General features: G+C 43.6%; 1 protein-coding gene across 1 annotated transcript; it reads right to left on the bottom strand.

Annotated features, from left to right (window-relative positions):
• Window positions 1–955: 955 nt before the first annotated feature.
• dusp27 (dual specificity phosphatase 27) lies at window positions 956–11,164 on the bottom strand. Its single transcript, XM_084051282.1, has 6 exons — window positions 11,088–11,164; window positions 9,764–9,882; window positions 6,598–6,829; window positions 5,576–5,793; window positions 2,780–5,249; window positions 956–2,343 (listed from the first exon to the last, which is right to left on the bottom strand). Exons 2-6 carry the CDS (start codon window positions 9,873–9,875, stop codon window positions 1,944–1,946), a joined length of 3,432 nt encoding a protein of 1,143 aa, XP_083907408.1. The 5' UTR covers window positions 9,876–9,882; window positions 11,088–11,164; the 3' UTR covers window positions 956–1,943.
• Window positions 11,165–22,412: the final 11,248 nt, after the last annotated feature.

Here is a 22,412-nt window from a genome sequence, read left to right as displayed (position 1 = left end):
TTTTAGAAAAATTGTGAAAATGTGTGCAAATCTTTGAATACAATCTGAATATATTTTTAAAGCGAACATTTTTAACTAAAATCTTTGCTTCTGGGGGGTCCCTGGAACAAAATATTTTGATGGGGGTCCGCGGCCAAATACATATAATTTTGGGGGTCCTTGACATGAAAAAGATTGAGAACCACTGATATAGAAACATATGTTGTTCAGAATACTGTTGAGATTTAGGAGACATGTAGAATCGGCTTCAGGTCTCAATGGGTTAAGGCGTTCCGCAGGATTGTTAATTCAGTTACTCAGTAAGGTACCACCCACATTTAGAACAAACACGGGAACATTCTCATTCTACTACTCTGCCACCAAAATGTGGAATACCCTGACACCATTCATTAAACTAAGGATGTGAAACACTGCTCTTTCAAAACGGGCCGGAAAAAGATATCCATCAGGAGACCACAAGGGGAGGTACCAGTGTTGCCAGATTCTGTGAGAGAAACAAGCAACCAGGTCTAGGAAAACCAGCCCAAAAGAAGCAACTATGGGCCACATGAGCACTTTAACATATACATTAGCTATTTGAAAATAGCAGATCTACAAGCTCACAACGCGTCGCGATGCAACGCGTTGTGAGTTTGTAGATCGGCTATTTTCAAATAAAATCTTGTGGGGAACTTATTATAAGCAGATCTGGCAACCCTGGGAGGTACATGTAATTTCCCATCTCCTTTGTACACATAGTATTTGTATTTGTAGATGACATGTATTATTGTTTTATGCTATGTTGATTTAATTGAATACATGGAAACATGTATTCAATGGACCACAATGGAAACGAGTCCCAAGGATTGGTTTGTGTTATCCTTTTAGCCTTAATATGTTACTGTACCACACTTTGTTTACATTTCTGACAAATAAAGTATTCAATCAATCAAAAAAGACTAAAAGATTAGTCTGGTCACATAGTCAGAACATTTATTTCAATAATAAAATACCAAAACGCTAGAAATGGGCTTGAAAACGTTATTGATAAATTGTGCAGTGTCTTTGTTGAGAAGTGTACCGTGGGAATTTGATTGTGTATTATCATTGCCATGGCATCCCATTTACAATAAGAAAATATTACAGTAATGATAAAAAGGTTTTTTCTCTACTGTTTATGAACCTTTGATGTGTAATGGCTATATAAAATTAAACATATGTGATTCTGTGTGTGTCCTGTAATAAAATAAATCCTTGTGCTTGTATCTTAAAGTCCTCAATTCAAAAGACATTTAGGGATGGAGGACTTTGGGAAATGATGTGTGTTTTTCATATTGTCCACTCTGGTAAAAAAAAAAAAAAAGACAAACTTCAGGAGGAGAACGGGAGAATGTCTGTGAATTAGCAGCAGTACACTTCAGGATTAAGCCCGTGTCCTATTCTCTGGAGATGAAATGTTACTGGCAGGTAGCTTTCATTCGCTCTGTACAATTACTATGTCCGTTAAAGACGGGGTGCCGTGATTTTTTCCCCCCTAAAACATAATCATCAGGTATTATGGTTATATTAGGAGGAAGATTGTTTTCAAAAAAGTGTACAGAAAGTGTTAAAATTATGTTTTTATGTGGACACGCCTCCAGTTCATTAAGTATACCTGGTTCTCACCTTAGCACCTCCTCCACCACCTTAGCACCACCCACCTGTCCTAGTCCCTCCTCCTCCTCATGCCCACACCTGTTGTGTTATGATAATGAGGGGGAGGGTATAATTTTACTGTGTCATTAAAGTGCTGTTTTTCTATTGGCACGTTTGACCCTCAAGGTTTCAGCCTCCAGGAAGAAACTCAAAATAGTCAGAGAAGACATAAAACACCATAAAAACACCACCAGGGGGCTTAATGAAGTTCTATCAACCTCATAGACACATGAAAAACAGAAAAAGTGCAAAACCATGGCACCACCTCTTTAAGATTCTTCACTCCGACTTTGTGACTTTGTCTCCTGCTGCACCCTCCACGCAGAGAGCACCTCGTCGTCTTCGGCCTCCGCGAGGGCCCGAGCTCTGATCCTCTGTCTGGTCTGCGCTATGAAGGCCGAGACGTCGTCCTCCTCTCCGTCCTCGGCTTCGACTCTCCTGTTTGGTCTTGCTTCCGTCTCCGTCGTGCCGTCGTGCCGCGAGAGGTGGCCATACTTTCTCTTTGTGGCGAAGTCGCCGTAGCCGTCCGTTCCTTCGGCGCTCTCGTCGTGAGCCCCGTATGACCTGCCCGCTCGCCCGTAGCCGTGAGAGAACCCGTTTGAGGGCGATCCTGCGTCTACCGGCGTCCTCTGGTAACGTGGCTCGGGGCTTGCCCTGTATCTGGACCTGCTGTAGTGTTGATTTTGACAACAAAAAAAAAAAGATTCAGTTTTAGCCATACTCTTTTGAATCAAATTCCATTGATTTAGTCGACTAAAATGTATTCTGGTGGTGCCTTGATGGTGTCATAATGGCTGATTTTACACTTAGTTGCATGCTGAAAGTAGCAGATCTTGTGAGCTTGTAGATCTGCTATTTTCAGAATGCAACACCTGAGCGCAACCACACATAAAATAACTTGTCTTAGTTCTATTCCACTAGTCCCTCCCTAACATTTTAGTCTAGTTTTAATTTGTTGACGAAATTGTCAATAGGCTATATTTAGTCTTAGCTTTAGTTGTCATAGCTTAGTTTTTATCTAGTTTTTATTTAGTTTTCGTCAGTGAAAAAAGGTAGTCGACTAACGTTTTTCGTCATAGTATTAGTCGGCGAAATCAACACTGACCTGCTGCCGCCATATCCCTCTTCCTCCTCCTCTTCGGCGATGGCGTACGAGGCTCTGCGGCTCGAGTAGTCGAATTCAGAGGCGGAGGCGTCGAGGTCGTCGTAAGGGTCCTCTGGTGGGTCGGCCTCTGTTCCGTCCACTGGTTTCCTTGGGGGAGGCCGGACGCTCCTCAGCCAGTCGTCGATGTTGGTGTCCTTCCCTTTCTCCAGGGCCGTGCTGAGGTTCAGGCATCCAGACAGGCCGTAGGACCGCTTTGGTTTCTCCGCTTTCTTCTTTTGTTCGTTGAGGAATTCCTCCTCCCTCTTCTCCCTCTCGTCTTTCTCCTCCTCGTCCTCGTCGTCCTTTGGCTTCTTCTTCTTGTAGAGCGTGCTGTGCTTGTTGTCCTCCAGGATCTTCTTCCTCTCGTAGGTCGCCATCTTGTCCCTGAACTCGGACTGAATCTCCTTTTCCATGGAGTCGAGCTTTTTCAGGTCCACTTGGTCTTGGAAGAGGCTGAAGAGGGGCACGCTGGTGGTGGTGATCTTCTTCTTGGACCCCAAGGTGGAGTCCAGTGTAGATCTCATGCCAGTGAGGCCCGAGGCACCGGAGAATCTACTGCCAGAGAGCACCGACTCGGCCCTGCCGCCTGCGCGAGCGCGGGACAGATCGCTGGAGTAGGACGCCCCACTGAGCACGGAGCGCTTGTCGTTGTCTGCAGCACCGCGACCCGAAACCACGCTCGACGCACCCGTTCCGTAGCTGAGCACCGATCCGGCGCGTGACGGGGGAGGAAGGCTCATCATTTCCATTTCGTTCTGTTTCTGCACAAGTGTTTCTGAGACGACACTGGCGATCCAATTCTGGATACTGGCCAGGTTGACCATGGGCTCTCCACCAGGCCCCTGCATAGTGGGCACCGGCAGTATGGGACATATAGGGGGCGTGGGCTGGGCCGCCCCCGCAGAATGTGCCGACCTGACGCTGCGAGCCTGCGACACCGAGGATATGTTTGAGGACCGGCCGCTCAGCACGGACATGGTGTCGTCGTTGGCGACGCTCGGCGGGCCGGCGACACCGGCACCGGCCCAGAAGGCGGAGAGCGGGATGGTGCTGCCACTGACGCAGCTCCCCGCCTCCCAGTCGCACATGGACTGGCTCTCCTCCAGGTTCTTCCGCGAGCGCTCCATGACCTCCTCGCGCCTCTGCCTCCGCTTGGCCTTGCCCGAGTCCTCGACACGGCTCATCGCCAGGATCTCGTCGTTGCCGTCCTCGCCGAGGCGCTTCTGCTGCTTCAGCTTCCAGGTCTGGTAGGCCGTCAGGTTGACGTCTTCCAGCGACGGCGATGGGCGCACCTCCGTCTCGCCGTCCCCGCTGACCCCCGACACGGAGCTTCTGTCTCCGTCATCTCCGTCTTTCTTGTTCCAGCCGAACTGTATCCTCTTGACGCGCCAGCGCTCCAGCGGCGTCAACTTCTCCTTGTTCTTCTGGCAGAAGTTGTACATGGAGGAGGAGTCGGACATGATGCTGGCCACCTCATCGTCCATCTTCTTGTGCGCCGCTCCGGTCGGCCCGGCGGCGTCGCTCTCGCTCTCCTCCTCCTCGTCTTTCTTGCGGTAGCGGGCGGCGGCCTGCTCCTCGATCTCCCTCAGGCGCTGCTTCCACAGGTCGGCATAGCTGGTGCAGCTGGAGGTGGACGTGGCGTCGGACGGGGGGCCGCGGCGGTTGCGGCGCTTCACCCGCTCCTTCATGGCCTGGACGTCCTCGCTGGTGACGCTCTCCAGGTCGGCCGCGTCGCCTCTCACGCTCCTCGCGGGTTTCCCTCCCATGAGGGAATCCAGGTCGTCCTCTGCCTCGCTGTTCAGCTGCGCCTCCCACCACTCGTCGTTCTGGTACTTCTCGTTCCTCCTCTGCCACTCGCGGATCATGCCGCCCACGCCGTCCTCGTCGTCTTCCTCGCCGTCTTCCGTCCCGCCCTCCTTCCCGGGCAGGGCGAGTTCCTCCTCGCCGACCCCCGTCGGTCCTACTCCCCCCTGGCTTTGGGCCCGGGTCCGGGCTGCGATCATCCCGCTCTTGAGTGCGGCCGCAGCCGCGGAGGACGCCACGCTGCTCATGACGCTGGCCGCGTCGTCCCCCTCCTCCTCCATCATGATGGAGTGAGCCTTCACGCCGACCATGCTCTGCTCCTCGTCCTCGTCGGTGTCGCCGTCCTCGTCGTCGTCGCCGACGGCGTCGCCGAATATGCGGGCGCGGGTGCGTGCGTCGATGACGGAGCACTGGCTGAGGGTGTCGTCGTCGTCGTCCCGCTCCTCCATCAGCGTCTCGTTGAGCTCGCGCAGCTGCTTCAGGAAGCCCTCGTGGGGGCAGATGGCGCGCTTCTTCCTCAAGGTGGTCAGCGCCTCCATGATGCTCATGCTGTGGAAGATCATCAGGTAGGCGGCCACCAGGACGGCGGAGCGACTGACACCCATCATGGAATCCACCAGCACCTTGCCTGAGAGTAAAAAGAAAATCTCTGTGTCAAATGTAATTGGGGGGGGGGCGGTATCAGGGGGTCCCCAGCAAAATGAGTTAATAAAGCGTCGCAATCATTTTAACCCCTTTTATCCATATTTTATGCTTTGGCTATTAAAAAATAGCAGATATGCAAGCTATATCTTTGAATATATATTTTTTAAAGCGAACATTTGTAACTCAAATCTTTGCTTCTGGGGGGTCCCTGGAACAAAATATTTTGAGATGGGGGGTCTGCGGCCATGACATGACACCTTGACATGAAAAGGTTTGAGAACCACTGGTCCATAGACAGGTCTCTCTCACCTTTATGTGTAAGCAGGGCCTCGTCCAGGAACTCGGCCGTGGTCCTAAAGTGCGGGGAGATGTCGGAATCTTGGAAGTCGTCGACTTCAATGCCCAGGTATTGGATGCTCATGCCAGTGTAGAAGGTGGGTCCCGTGTAGACGCCTGTGCCGTGCGCCGCGTTTATGATGTGCGTGATGCCCATCCGCTTCAGGCGAGCTTTGTTGACCGCCACTGATCTGAATAAAACAATGTTTGCTTTAAAAAACATACACATTCAAAGATTTGCACAAAGTTTCAAGATTAGAAAAAAAAAAATAGCAGATCTATAAGCTTGCACTGAGCTTGTATATCTGCTATTTTTGAATAGCCCAAGTGGACAAATGACATCGTCAACCCTACGACGGGTGTTGTCCCACTTCAGTAAAAGATAAACTATTTTTTAAATAAATACAATATTTAAGGTGTTTTTTTTATTCTAGTTATAGAGCGCAATTATAATGTATTAAGGCATATTTGGCTTATTAGCCAGGGACCCTTTAAAGTTATACTAGGTAACTTTTTCAAAAAAACGAAAGTTAAATTGTATATCTTTTGTGAGTGGCAAATGTTTCACAACACCCACTCCATGAATTTCACCCCCGAAAGCCTTTTCTAAACATATTTTCAATTGAAAGTGGAGTGGGGCGTCTTTCCCGCGAAAATGACGTCATCCGGCCGGAAAACGGAAACGGAAATGCACCGGTATCCTGTTTGTCCCGGAACTACCGCGCTAGTAACAAGGATTTGAAGATGGAAAAACAACAGAAAAAGAAAGCACAGCTCACGGTAAATAAAGCTCCACTGGCTAAGAGATACGATCCGCAGATAGTATAAAACAACAAAAAGAACGCTTTTTGAAACGCTTCGCCTTCCGGTGAAAACAAATGGAATTCTGGGCAATGCAGGAATCCGCTAAAAAACTTTTTTTTGGGACTCGCACAGTACCCCATTCAAAAAAAAAAAAAAAAAAAAAAACATGATTATTATTATTATTGACTCACTTCTCGCCGATAAAGATGTTGGGCCAAACCTCGTCCACGGGGTTGGCGGGCGCCTCCAGGCGGTCCTGGACCATGGCTCTCTGGATGTCCAGGACGCAGGGCGTGTTGTAGGGACTGCGGTCGTCTATCATGTCCTTGACGCGATTGTACAGGTCCTCCACCATCAGCTGCTCGGCCGTCTCCAGCATGGACTCCGGCACGGTCTCCACGCGCACGCCGCGAGGAGGCAGCTCTGTGGTAGGGAACGAGATATACCATGTGAAAAATAGAACAGTGGTGTAAGTACATATACTCAAGTACTGTACTTAAGTTTATATGATATATGTAGTTGTAGCATTCTTCTATGTAGCACTTGCTTTCGCAGGATACAGTCCTTTGAAAGCAAGTGCTACAGAAGAATGCTACATGTAAGCTATCATATAAAGAACACCAGACAAGTGATTACGTTAGACAGCTAGTTACCACCAAGGGCCCAGCTTCCTGCTTTGAGATTGAATCGAATAAGGAAGAGAGTTCAAGAGACAGCTCACATGAATGGCCTGTAGTTTCGCTGTTTTACCCCTGCTGGTGTCAGAAAGAATTTATCTCAGTGCAAGCGGATGGGTTTTTGACGAACTTTAGACTAGATTTTCTTACCTTAATAAACATTAATTGTCATAAATACTATATGCTTTCAGTCGCTAGTTTAAAGTCTCCTTTCAATCATCATGATATGCGTTTTGGTAAATTATTGTCCCATTTTATCTTAAAATTGACGATAAAGTAGGCTATGCAGGAGGGGCGGGATCATTTGATACACAACCAATAGCATTCATTCCCCGCCCCCGCTCTTGATTGACAAGCTACCCAACCAATACTGGTCTGGTTGCATTCTGCAGGATATGACGCGATATAGAAAGATGGTGAATTTGAAATTCCTGAACAATCGTAGAACAGGAGCCTCTGCTCTCAACAGTAAAACGTTGCAAACTGGCCTGGCATGGTCATGTCACAAGACATACCTCCCTGTCAAAGACCATCCTACATGGGGGACAGGGGCGTCACGGCCATTCACTGTGCGTACGACGCGACACCCTCACTCTCATAGATCCGTGATTTCATACCCCCCACTTTTTGAAAAAAAAAAAAAAAGAATATATATATATTTTGTTTTTATAATAAATCGGTAAAATCAGGCAAAAATAAGAATTAAATAACCTAACCCTAACCCTAAAACCGAAATAAACTAACCAAAACACGAAAAAAAACTAACAAAATCCTCCCAAAAAACGCAACATTTTGAAAATACAAAATTTGTTTACATTTGACAGTTACAAATGTTTTTCACGATTTTTCAAAAATAGCAGATCTACAAAGCTCATAGCGCGGCACTCGGTGCCGCGCTATGAGCTTGTATATCTGCTATTTTTGAATAGCCAAAGTGTAAAATAAGGGGTATAGTCCACCGAAAGTCCATCCCCCGGGCCCCACCTTCTGAGAGCCTGTGACGTCCCTGATGGGGGACAGTGGAGGGAAGGCGGAGAAGAGGCAGGCAGAGAAAGCTCTGGATGGACAACATCAAGGAGTGGACTTCCAAAACCTGCTACGCACGGCAGAAGATCGAGAGCGCTGGAGATCCCTGACTGCCCAAGCATCCACCATGACACCCCTACTGCCCCCTATAGGCCATGGGATGAGTGAGTGAGTGAGTACTTAAGTTTTTTTTTTTTACTTTACTGGAGTATTTGCAATTTTCAGTGCTTTTACTTCTACTACACTACACCTCAGAGGCAAATATTGTACTTTTCATTCCACTACAATTATTCGAAAACTTAAGTTACTAGTTACTCACAATGTGTCACGATGCGACGCATTGTGAGCTTGTAGAAATGGAACATTCTGCATAATGAGTACTTTTACTTTTGTACTTAGAGTATATTTTGATACCAATACTTTTGTATCTTTACTCAGCTAAGTTTTGAATTCCGTATTTTAATTGTAACAGAGTATTTCTACGTTGCAGTATTGATACTTTTAAGTAAAAAAAATTAGCAGTTTTCCCACCACTGCCTCCATGGGTGCATTTCGCCTTTCCGACATGTCGCCTTTCCGACATGTCGCCTTTCCGACGTTAACGTTACGAACCCTATACCTAACCCTAACCCTAACCCTAACCGCACGCGGAAGCCACTAGTCGGAGTGGCGAGATGTCGGAATGGAGAGCACCCCCCTGCCTCCATATGCACGATGAAGCGCGCATTATGCATCAAGCAGCACGTGGCTAATACACCAGCAGATCAAGAATATGATCATGTGGGCACAAAAGGTTGACCATAATATATATATATATATATATATATATATATATACAGCATGTCAGAAATCATTTCATCAATCACCGCAGCTCTAGGACATCCGTGGGAACATTAAAAAGCTCCCCAGTGCTGTAATGAAATTTTAACGCACGGCAATCACGGACTGCGTTCGAACACATTAGCACTACTAGTAGGACGAGGACCGAGGGGAGTCTTAATGATTCATGGGGCTTGGGGGTCGCATGGGGCCCCACTAATAATAATGAGTCAATATTTTAAGGGACCCGGTATCCTGTAATGCGGCCCAGAATTCTCAGCAACGGCCCTGCTGAACACTAAGCTTAATGACAGGACATATAGGAATGAATAATGTGCTATTATTATATAACACTATATTCAGTGCTGGAAAAAGTACTCAAATGTTTTACTTAAGTAAAAGTATCAATACTGGCACTGCAATATAGAAGTACTCTATTACAAGTAATAGTCCGGAATTAAAAAATGACTTGAGTAAAAGTACCAAAGTATTGGTATAAAAATGCACTTAAAGTACCAAAAGTAAAAGTACTGAAATGTTTGAAAATAGCGCGGCACTCGGCGCCGCGCTATGAGCTTTTAGATCTGCTATATTTTTCAATAGCCAAAGAAATCTAAAAATGACACGGATGCGTTCCCGGAATTGAATGCGATTTTGTGACTGCGTGTAGAGTTTGTGTCCCGAGACGAAGACAAGTCTATGCAAAGTTTGCTTATTGGAATCCTTATGAATTCACTTGCTTCCCTTATAGTGTTCGTGTTTGTTCGTTCGTTCGTTCATTTCATTCGTTCGTTCGTTTATTCGGTCGTTGCTTTAATTTGCTGGCTCCTCTCACCCTCGTTGATGATCTTTTTGGCAGCGATGGCTGATGACAGGTGGATGGGTTCCATGTAGATGCTGTCTGCATCAGAACCCGAGATCATGGAGAACCTGGACTCTGATAACATGGAGAGACTACACACAGAGAGAGAGAGAGAAAGAGAGAGAGGCAAGAGAACGGAAACAGAGCGAGAGAAGGCGGTGGAATAACCCATTAAGACCTGGAACGCATCTGTGTCACTTTTTGATTTGAGCTAAACATTTTACACTTTGGCTATTCAAAAATAGCAGATCTACAAGCTCACAACGTGTCGCATCGCGACGCGTTGTGAGCTTGTAGATCTGCTATTTTCAAACATTTTAGTACTTTTACTTTTGGTACTTTAAGTACATTTTGATGCCAATACTTTTGTACTTTTACTCAAGTACATTTTTAGAATTTGAGTACTTTCTCCACCACTGGTTCCGGTACATCCATTGAGCCGGAAGGACAGGAGCGTTGCAATTGGCTAATAGCCTGGCAGGATGCTTATCCCATAGCCTGGAGAGATGATTACTCTACGATTATGAATTCAAAACACGCATATTTGAGATATGCAGCACGCAGAGGATAGGCTATATGACGCTGATGCTGTTAAACACAGAAACGCACCAGGGCAAACATATATCGAAAATGTATCATTGCAATATCAACTTGCAATATACATATCGCAAAAGAGATTATTTACTTGTTTTCAGGTTTTTATTTATTTGAACAATCCAGGTAGGCTATAAAGGATGTTTTTGTTTCCAGTGGTGGAAAAAAGTACTCACATGTTTTACTTGAGTAAAAGTATCAAGACGAAAACTAAATAAAAACGACATAAAACCTAGGCTATGATGACTAAAACCAAGACATATATTATGAGACAATATTGCAATTTCGTCAACAAATACAAACTAGACTAAAATGTCAGTGGAGAAGAAATCCAGTAGAACTAAAAGACAAGTCATTTTATGTTTGGTTGCGCTCGGGTGTTGCGCTCTGAAAATAGCAGATCTACAAGCTTGTAGATCTTCTATTTTCAGCATGCAACCATGTGTAAAATCGGCCATTACGACGCCATCAAGGCACCGCCAAAATACACTTTAGTCGACTAAATCAACTGTAGATTTAGTTTGGCTTAGTTCTTGTTTCGTTTTTATTTAGTCTTTGTCAGTGAAAAAAGTCGACGAACATTTTTCGTCATAGTATTAGTCAACAAAATCAACACTGACACACACACGCACGCACGCACGCACGCACGCACGCACGCACGCACGCACGCACGCACACACCATATGATTTCAGTCTCACTTACTTAGGGGAAGCACAGCGAAGGTAATGTGATTGGACGTTCTTGACGTCGGGGCCCTCCCCCTCCTCTCCTCCTCCTCCTCCCCCTCCCCCTCCATCTTCTTCCTCCTCCTCCTTCTCCTCCTCTCTCCTCTCCCCTCCGTTGGGCACCGTCTGGTCCCCGGGATCCACGGGCGATGCCATGGCAACCGGTACGCCTCCTGTCGTGCTTGTGGGCTTGTAGATCTGCTATTTTTGAATAGCCGAAGAAATCTAAAAATGACACAGATGCGTTCCCGGTCTTAATGGGTTAAGTGCGAATTTGGTTTGAACAGTTATTCAGTAACTAAGTACATTTACATTTAAAAGTACTGTACTTAAGTACAATTTTGAGGTATTTTCACTTTACTTGAGTATTTCCAATTTTCAGTACTTTTACTTCTACTCCACTGCATCTCAGAGGCAAATATTTTACTTTTACTCCACTACAATTATTTTAAAACTTTAGTTACTAGTTACTTTGTCGATTTTTAGTATTATTACAAAACATACAGTAACCACTTCAGCCCTATATATATTTCGGCCCTTTGATATTTCGGCTCACAATGCGTCGCGATGCGACGCATTGTGAGCTTGTACATCGGCTATTTTCCAAAGGTTTTTTATACATTTTATACTTTTGAAAACTTGTGAAATGGGACATTCTGCATAAGGAGTACTTTAAGTGTATTTTGATACCAATACTTTTGAACTTTTACTCAAGTAAATGTTGAATTCTGGACAGTTACTTTTATTTTACTTAAGTAAAAGTATCAATACCACAATGTAGAAGTAGGCTACTCCATTACAAGTAAAAGGCCTGTGTTCAAAATGTTATTTGGGTAAAAGTACAAAAGCATTGGCATCAAAATATACTTAAAGTACCAAAAGTAAAAGTATTAAAATGTTTGAAAATAGCTGCTCTACAAGCTCACAACACGTCGCGGTGCGACGCGTTGTGAGCTTGTAGATCTGCTATTTTCAAATAGCCTATGTATAAAATAGGGCTAAAGTGGTTGATGTGTGTTTTATAATGTAATGATTTCTATCTGCAAAGTAACTAGTAACTAAAGTTTTCAAATAATCGTAGTGTAGTAGAGTAAAAGTGCAATATATGCCTTTGAGATGTAGTGGAGTAGAAGTAAAAGTATTGGAAATTGGAAATAGTCAAGTAATGTACAAATACCTCAACATTTTACTTAAAGGAATAGTTCACCCCCAAAAATTACTTATTTTCTATCAATTACACACCCCATGAAGCCTTGAATTCATGGAGATTTTTTTGTTTTTGTCGCATTCCTAAGCCAATAATTTGATGACCGTGTGTATTTCCGGTAGGAGACACAAAGAGTATCCTTTGAGTATCCTTTGTGTCTCCTACCGCCCGGATACGTTAGCCGGTAGGAGACAGTTATCAAATTATTGGCTAAGGAATGCAACAAAAAAAAAAAATCCACAAATTCAATGCTTCATGGGGTGTGTAATTGATAGAAAATAAGACATTTTTTGGGTGAACTACTCCTTTAAGTACAGTACTTAAGTAAATGTACTTAGTTACTTTCCACCGCTGATGGTAACAAGGTATATACACAGGTACGCGAGGTTGAGAGAAAGAAAGAAAAAAGAGAAGGAATCACGAGACCTGGCCGCTAAAGCCTTAAGCAGTAACTGGATAACCTTTGTGACATGTTGCTATCTATCTGTAACGAAAACCTCAATCACTTGTCATGTAGATAGAATCACACCTGGCTGGCAGTCAGTTTAAACAACACTGAATAATGACAGTGAAACAGAGCCTTGCTCGCAAAGCTATAATACCACAAGTGGAGGAGGAGAAAAAAAGAGGTTTTCAGACCATGGTTGTCTGTTCGGGTCAAATTGTAAGTGTGTGTGTGTGTGTGTGTGTGTGTGTGTGTGTGTGTGTGTGTGTGTGTGTGTGTGTGTGTGTGTGTGTGTGTGTGTGTGTGTGTGTGTGTGTGTGTGTGTGTGTGTGTGTGTGTGTGTGTGTGTGTGTGTGTGTGTGTGTGTGTGTGTGTGTGTGTGTGTGTGTGTGTGGAGGGGGGGGTAGCAATACCAGGCCTGTAGAGCTGCAAGTATAGTCTATATTTAGCCCCCGCAGCGACAGCTGCCCCAAGACACAGATCAGGCAATGAGTGGTTGCAACAGTCTGAAAAACACACGAATGGAGGCCGCAAAACAGCACCGAAAAGGGACACATATAGACCCCCTGAAATCAGGCAACAAGCTGCCAAAAACATCACACGAATAAAACACACGTAACTCTCAATCTGTCCGTCCCTACCTGTTTTTGTGTCCGGTTAAGTCTGTCAGGGCCTTTAGCGAAGAAGGAGGGTTTGTCCGCGTTGACGTCGGTGGCACTGAGACAAGGGACCTAAAGTTAGAGCAGAGCAGCCACCGGCCCGTCACCTACCATGCTCCCCCGCCTCCCACTGACTAGACCCCCACCCCCATATTCCCCGCCCTCATCCCTGCATCCCCACCCACTTTCTGGAAGCCTCCCCCCATGGCAATTTACACCCCTGTGGTGTCAAAAGCTGACTCACGCAAATGTTGTCACCCAACGTTATGACTAGTTTTCTTTATTTTGTGATACTGCCGTTGATCCTTCAGCAGAAATTTGCCTTTTTAAATATGACCTCTGTTAACCACCTTCACTCTGGCGTCCCTATTTTCGGTGAAAAGTGTCAAACAGTGTCAAAAGACTTTCCAAAATAGCTGATCTACAAGCTCGACAAGCTCACAAAGTGTCACAATTTGTACTTTGAAAATGTAAGCGTTCAGTCAATTTAGAATATAGGGCTTAAGTGTTGCTTTATGTGTAGTCACGTACAAAAAAACAACAGTGGAATACTTCCAAGCTAGTATCAAATCTCTCTTTGATGAGACGATGAGCTAAATATGGTGAGCTAGATTTGAAATATCTTATTAAGTTGTATGGAAGGCTTTCTCCAAACAAAAATAAAACAAAAAAGTTTCATGTACACAATGTGATATATGTTATGTGTCCTTAATTGCTCCGTCTCTCTCTCTCAGCTAAGGGGTCCTTGCCTTAAAAACGTTGAAGACCCCTGATTTAATCCAGTTACAGGGCTTAAAGTGTTTAATCGATTTAGATTAGGGATTAAAGGTAGGGTAAGTGATATGTTTTGGTTAAAACAAAAAGTATTTTGTTAAAAGGTTAAAGCACTATATTCTGATAGTAATCATTGCTATAGAGTGTTTGTTCAGTAACATGAGTCTCCCCGTCTCTCCAGCTCTTTAATAAACAGAAAATACATTTTCCGGTAGGTGTCAAAATCTCAGCCAATCAGGAGAAAGTACCAATTTTTAAGCTTCATTTTTATAGTGTTCCAGTTCCAATTTTGCCTGCTCATTTCTTAGTGTCATCACTTCCAATTTCACTTGTTTAATCTATATCCTGATTGAGTTCTGAACTGAAACTGAAACGAAAATGCATTTTCCGTTTTATAAAGAGCTGGAGAGACAAGGAGACTCCTTTTACTGAACAAACACTCTATAGCAATGAGTACTATCAGAATATAGAGCTATTTAATACTTATTTTAACCAAAGAAAATCACTTACCCTACCTTTAAGTGTTTGATAAACACGACGGGACGCGCAATAACCCCACGTTTGCAACTACTTTCGCCTGTGCACTTCACCGGGTATGGACTAGTAATTTTAATACTAGTCATTAAGCTAGTAATATAGACTGAAGCAATTAAAGCGGGCCATGTTTGCATGTTTGGAATTGTAACAGTTGAAATCAATAATATATCAGTATTCCGATATTAACCTGCGAGCCGCATTAAGTGAAGGTGGGGGCCGCATGTGGCCCCCGGGCCGCCAGTTGCCCATGTATGGTCTATACAGAACTCATTTGACATCAAAATGAATTAAAACAATTTGACTTCTGACGGGAGGATTAGGATTTTGACCCATTATCTTAATGACAGATTAAAATGCCATTCCCTGATATAGATTTTTAAACGAACGCCTGATGAAGCCGTGAAACGATGAACGTGTTCAGCAGCCGTGATGAAACGACTGGTCCGCCAACGCCGTGGTTCTCAAGGTGTGGTCCAGGGAACCCTTAGGGGTCCTTGAGGGGGTTCCAGGCGGTCCCCAGCTAAATCAGTCAATACAATATCAAAATCTGTTCAACCACTTTAACCCTATAGATCGACTATTTGAAAATAGCCGATCTACAAGCTCGCAATGCGACGTGTGGTGAGCTTGTAGATCTGCTATTTTCAATGTCCATATCTTTGCCTGCATGTGTGCATCCATGAGCAGATCACACACTCAAGTGAAACTATTGCTAGACACGTATATTTGTAAGATTTTGTTGTTGGACAGTGGTGGAAAAAGTACTCAAATGTTTTACTTACTGTAAGAAAAAGTATCAATACTGCAATGTAGATGTACTCTGTTACAAGTAAAAGTCTGGAATGCAACATTGACTTGAGTAAAAGTACAAAAGTGTTGGTATAAAAATGTACTTAAAGTACCAAAAGTAAAAGCACTACTTTTTCTAATAGCCTAGGTATAACATAGGGCTAAAGTGGTTAATGTATTTATATCTGCAAAGTAACTAGTAACTCAAGTTTTCAAATAATTGTAGTGGAGTAAAAGTACAATATTTGCCTCTGAGATGTAGTGGAGTAGAAGTTAAAAGTACAGAAAATTGGAAATACTCCAGTAAAGTAAAAATACCGCAACATTGTACTTAAGTACAGTACTTGAGTAAATGTACTTAGTTACTTTTCACCACTGGTGGTGTATACCCACCTTTTATCTCCTCAAGGCATCCTGAGGGTCCCCGGACCCCACACTCTGAAGACCACTGACTGGCTGCCCCAAAACAGAGAGGCCTCGCGTCCGTCCTGTGAACTTTGGCGCCCCCCGCAGGGGGGCTCAGACCCCAGGTTGGAAAACACTGACCTACATTATGATCAACACACCAAGTCTCTGTGTGTGTGTGTGTGTGTGTGTGTGTGTGTGTGTGTGTGTGTGTGTGTGTGTGTGTGTGTGTGTGTGTGTGTGTGTGTGTGTGTGTGTGTGTGTGTGTGTGTGTGTGTGAGAAGGAGAGAGAGAGAAAGGGAGGGAGGGAGGGCTGTGAAACATGTGTACACAATGATAGCACAAATTATCTTCAGCTCACAATGGATTTGTCTATTTATAAATAGAGAATGCAGCCACAGGAACACACACACACACACACACACACACACACACACACACACACACACACACACACACACACACACACACACACACACACACACACACACACACACACACACACACACACACAGTGTATTATGCGTTAGCAGCATGCACAGACCGTTACCAAACTGTCAAGTCACTTAGATTCATAAAACCGTGTTTTAAAAAAGTGCCGTAGCCTGCATACCTATACATCTCTATAAGTTGGCAGGTACTGAATACTCAATAATAATAATGATAACTTCTGTAGCAGATAAAACTATTTGTATATCCCTTTTCTGTACACAGTCAACATGCATTAATACACACTGGTGACTGAATAGAAGACAAATTACACATTCCAATTTTGTTTCTTTTAGGAATTCACTTGCAACCTGGAGAATTTCACAAATAAGTGGAGACCCTTTTATCTAATGGAGATTTGTGTAACGATTACCATCCTATTGGACTGCAGAAACTTTTACAAGAGTAAAAAAAAGGATTGTGATGCGTGACACGCTTCTTAAGCCAGATTCAAATTTATTAAATTGTGATTATGAGCTCAGATTAATAAACCTGACTGGTGAATTACTCATTTGAAATATCGTTTTTATTTATGCAGGGACAATTCAGTCATTGTCTGGCCCCCAACATTCGCAAGTTCAGCTACTTTCCAGACTATGTGGACCAGAATCTCGAGCTGTTCAAAGACAGGAAGGTTCTCATGTACTGCACCGGGGGAATCCGCTGTGAGCGTGCCTCAGCTTACCTCCGCTCCAAAGTGAGTTTACCTGTCTCCATTTCACATTGGGTTTACATTCACTACTAGTACAGGGGTCTTCAACAGGGGGTCCGGGACCCCTAGGGGGTCCTCAGTTACTACAGGGGGTCCGCCTAATCTTTGTGTGATAGGATTTTTTCCTTTTACATTAGCCACTTGAACCCTAGCATCCCTTTTCTGAGGAGAACTTTAGCCAAAAATAGCAGATCTACAAGCTCACAACGCATTGTGACGCATTGTGAGCTTGTACAGTAGATCGGCTATTTTCAAATGGCCGAAATGTTTATAGGGCTGAAGTGGTTAATGTATGTTTTGTAATTATAATCCAAATCTACAAAGTACTAACAAGTGACTAAAGTTTTCAAATAATTGTAGTGGAGTAAAAGTACAATATTTGCCTCTCAGATGTAGTGGAGTAGAAGTAAAAGTACTTACATTGGAAATACTCCACAAAAGTAAAAACAAATACCTCAAAATTGTGCTTAAGTACAGTACTTGAGTAAATGTACTTAGTTACTTTACACCACTGATACAAGGCACAACGCGATGAGCCTTCCTCCACTCCACAGCAGAAACAGGAGTGTGAGGACTCTGGGTTCCTCAGGAGGTCATGTGATGCAGTGTCATCATCTCTGAGACCATGTTTGTACAGACTGATTTTTTTCAGCCCTCCGGCTTCCAGTAAAGCATCAATGAAGAGGTTTGCCAATCACTGAAATGATGATATTGTGGAAAAACCATCCCTTTCAATACAGTTCGTACAGGTTTACACACCAACAACAGGTCATAAGTACTACAGTAGGCTACAAGTGTCCACGCTGAATGAAACTGTATCAAAATAAACAATACACCAGCACTCACAGATCAATAGTCTTCTATTTATCGAGGGCAGCAATGGACACGTCTCTTCTGAAAAAGACATCTTCAGTGTAATCAAAACCAGCAGAATGGAGAAAGTGCATTTTTATAGAAAATGCAAGGTCCAAACGCCAATTGGCAAAGAGAATGCATAATACATAATATGGTACATCTATCAATATCAGTCAGCTTATATCTTAAATAAAGACAACTCAGATCAGATGATCTGTGTGCTCTCCTTTGTAATAAATACTCGTAATGAGAAGAGTATATGGGACAGGGATTTATTTTTATATAGCCTACATATTGAAAGAGACGTAATGCAATATTATGACTGACTGTCAGCTGTTGTAAATGCTGCTGTAAATGTCTACAAACTGAAATCTAGAACAGGGGTCTTCAACAGGGGGTCCGGGACCCCTAGGGGGTCCTCAGAGTTACTACAGGGGGTCCGACAAATCTTTGTGTGATAGGATTTTTTATTTTACATGAACCACTTGAACCCTAGCATCCCTTTTCTGATGAGAACTTTAGCCAAAAATAGCAGATCTACAAGCTCTACAAGATCTGCGAGGCGTTGTGAGATCGTTGTGAGTATAGGTGTAGAGGGAAAAAAAGAGCAGACCACGTAAACAAAAAATGTTGAATCTGGAACACAATTTTATACAATATAGAGGGGGTCCCTGCTTCATCTCTCTCTCAGCTAGGGGGTCCTTAGCCTGAAAACGTTGAAGACCCCTGATCTAGAAAACTGATTTATACTGTAGATGTGCTGGTGTACCCATATTATATTCATAATTTTCTTTTGTCCTGTTGAATAAGCTGACAGCTAATAAACACCACAAAGCTTCGTTGGCAAATTCTTTGACAATATAGTCGTGTTTTGAGCTTGTAGATCTACTATTTTTGAAAATAATTAGTGAAAGTGGTTACGTGTATCTGTGGGTTTTATTAATATTGAACCAATGAAACGTATTATCGAGCTTGTAGAGTCTTTGTCCACCGGCCACTGCTGCCGCGACCACACAGAATGTCAGGAAAGTGCCCCATCTTGTGACAAAGCACAGGTACTACACATGTATGGCAGTTACACCGTGTTTATTGTCTCCGCCAGGCCGTAAGGCATGGCGAGAGAGTATGTTTTACCCTCCGTCCGTGTGTCCGTCCGTGTGTCCGTGTGTCCGTCCGTCCGTCCGTGTGTTACCACCAAATCTCCGGCACCGTTGGCCCGGTCGCTGCGAAACTGTGCACACACACTCCCTGGATGCCAATTCAGAACCTCTGCCTCAAATTTTTCACATGGGCCTGTTATAGCGCCACCAGGAGGCCGATTTGTGCAAAACCCATTTTTTCACATTATTCCTACAGTTTTTAACCAAACGTCATGCAAATCGGTACACAGTATCTCTATAGTCATGTGATCAACCCTGATCTGTCCAATTTCCCATATTCCATCCTTATTGGTTAAGGTTGCCATCCAAAGTTTGCAGGATTGGTCCGTTTTGAACAAACTGCCTCAAACCATGAACGCAGCTTGCGATTTCCGTGAAATTTCACACGCACATTCCCACTAGGCCGAGGAAGAAATGCCACCCTTTTCACATTGGCCTGTTATAGCGCCACCAGCAGGTCTAATTTAGCAAAACACATTTTTGGAACAAAATGCTTCAAATCATGAATGCAGTGTCCGATTGCCGTGAACGACCTAAGAATAAATGGCACCCTTTTCACATTGGCCTATTATAGCGCCACCAGGAGGCCACAATAACGTATCTGACCTGGCGGAGACCTGTGCTCCGAGGAGCACTTTATCTAGTTTGACACTGATTCCAACAGAAAAATAACTGCATTCTGCATGTGTTTAATAGAAGAGTGATGACGGGGGGTTGGTTCGCTGCACACCTTATATGTTGTCGCAGTTGTTTCATTGTGGGACATGTATAGCAGCATTGTGTCCACTGTTGCATACTGTAAGATCTCCCGAATTTAGTATGCATTTCACATACTATTGAGTAGCTATTTTACAGTCTATGGTAGCTACTAAGCTTTCCTAAAAGAAAATGTCCCACATACTGATTTGAGATACTAGATAGTATTACGGAATTCTTTCATTAATTAACAATTTCATACTCCATGGGGTTTACACTGAGGATGTTTACATTTGAAAGACCCCTGGGTTCAGAAGGTGTTGCCCATAGACTGCTTGTACGAAAATAGTCCACTCCATAGTTCTCAAAGTGGGGTCTGGGGACCGACCATGGAACCCCCTTAAGGGGCCCTGGGGAGCCCAAAAAAATGTATTAACATCAAGATCAATTTAACCACTTTAACCCTATATACACTGGCTATTTGAAAATAGCCAATCTACAAGCTCAAATTACGCCACGACACAGTGAGCTTGTAGATCGTCAGTTCCCACATTTTTCAGATTAAATTGTGTTATTTTCAGTAAACCATAAAGTATGAATTAGGCTGTGAACTGATTTTGCATGCAGTGTCTCCCATTAAATGTTGGTGCTGAAAGTGATGAAACTCAACTTGACACTCTTCAATTATAAATGGAACATTCAGTGAAAATAGATCTGCAAATGAGCTTGTAGATCTGCTACTTTCTTTATTTGAAAGAGTGGTTAATTCATAATGTACTTTTCCCCCTTTCCAGAAATGTAGTGCAGTCAATTTGACAATTTGAATTTGACAAATGCTTGAGTGAATTCAAATAATAAAACAAAACAAATCTTATTTTAGGTGTATTTATTTTTCAGCCAAGCAGTGCAGTGTCCACTCCATAAACATACAGAAAAAGTACAAAAATACTTCCTGTTATTAGGCCTGTCACAATTATTACATAATCGTCTATTCACAATTATTTGAGATCATCGCAATTATTTTGCGTAATCGTCATAATCGTTTCCATGTTGAAAGATTTTCACACATTTCCAAATATTAAAAAAAAATGAAATGGCAGATCTACAAGCTTACAGCGCGTCACAAAGCTTAGATCGCGTAGATCAGCTATTTCTATGTCTGCTACAGTGTGTAATTATTAAATATATCAATATTATGTAATATGTACCTTGTCTCTGATTGTCATAACCTGGAGAAAGTGGTCAGACAAACATCTAGGACAGTGGTGCTCAAATTGGGGTCAGGGTTCCTTGAGGGGGTTGTAAAATGGACCTTTGCAAGTCTGTATCTCTGAGAGTTGGGGGGGGGTCCTTGAAATGGCTCATGACGTTGTGGGTACTTGGATTTCAGTTACACAACTCTAATCAACCTCTTCTGAGCTGCTTAACTGATGTTAGGGAGGAAATTCATTTATTTTACCTCCTATATATATCATGTACATATACACCAGTATATATATATACTTCCCCTCGAACTTTACGGTATGGTTCTCACTGACTAGTCAAAGGATTAGTTAGGGCTGAAAATCGTGAAGGAACGAATGAATGGCATGTGAAAAATGACACTGAATGAGTATATTTGTCAGAGAGTGAGCCTAACTAGTAGCTTTCTGTCCGTTCTGTGGTTGTTGACGCTGGGCAGTGGATGTCGTCACAAGGGCCGTGCCAGTGGAGGAAACCTGGAGACTTTTCACTGTTTTTAGGAGTCTGGGAAACCCTGTCTTTTCAAGCCTGATTATCAGACTGAAGCAAAGTCTACTTAGTGGAGTGAGCGGGGTCGATGGTCTGGAGCCAGGCTATGTCTTTTCAGCTTTTTGTTGGTTTAGTAAAGACATTTGCTTCTATAACTGTCCTGGTCTTCTGTGTAGAACTGTGACACATTCATCATAATTATTATGGGATCATTGTCCACAAAGGAACAGATTCCATGAGAAAGTACATTGCCAGATATAAAGATTCAAAAATTGCTCTGTTACAAATGACCTAATTCAGAAAAGGCAAGATAGCAGTACAGAAAAACACAGCTGTGCAACACAGTATAACTTCAGTTAGATCATGCGGATGCTAGACTCATTTTATCTTTTACAATGGTTAATATACATTGTAAATTATAAATGTGGGTTTCGAGGGCAGTTTTGAAGGATCGAAGGGCGGGGCCTATTTGATGTGCTTAGGGAGTGCACTCTAAAAACAGCAACTGAAAATGTTTTATCACCTAAGGTTTGGTCCTTGGTCCCCGGGATTTTCAGTTGGTTGCCTGGCATCACCGGCTCTAGCTGAATGAGTGTGTGGGGACATGCTGGCGGAGGGAGTTGGATAGGAGAGTGTGTGTGTGTGCACGCGCGCACGCGTGTGTGTGTGTGTGTGGGGGGGGTGTAGGTGCTGAGGAGAATTCTTTGCTTGACCATAAGTAGATTTCTTTGCTTGACCGGAAGCCAGTGAAGGTCTGGAAGGCCTGGTGTGATGTGATCTCTGAGTTCTGAACATACTGGAGTTGCAGTCGAGCCGGTTTTGGTGATCTGATTCTGCTCCTCC

This window comes from Gymnoscopelus microlampas, assembly GCF_963454915.1.
Source record: "Gymnoscopelus microlampas genome assembly, chromosome: 24".
NCBI lineage: Eukaryota > Metazoa > Chordata > Actinopteri > Myctophiformes > Myctophidae > Gymnoscopelus > Gymnoscopelus microlampas.
The sequence above is the reverse complement of the archived record's forward strand: the minus strand, read 5'-3'. Positions and strand labels throughout refer to the sequence as shown.

Coding starts and splice junctions, on each gene's coding strand:
- dusp27 (XM_084051282.1), bottom strand. CDS start 9,875: ATGTTATCAGAGTCCAGGTTCTCCATGATCTCGGGTTCTGATGCAGAC. Junction 5,250..5,575: donor GGCCCTGCTTACACATAAAG/GTGAGAGAGACC, acceptor TTTTACTCTCAG/GCAAGGTGCTGGTGGATTCC. Junction 2,344..2,779: donor GAGGGATATGGCGGCAGCAG/GTCAGTGTTGAT, acceptor TCAACACTACAG/CAGGTCCAGATACAGGGCAA.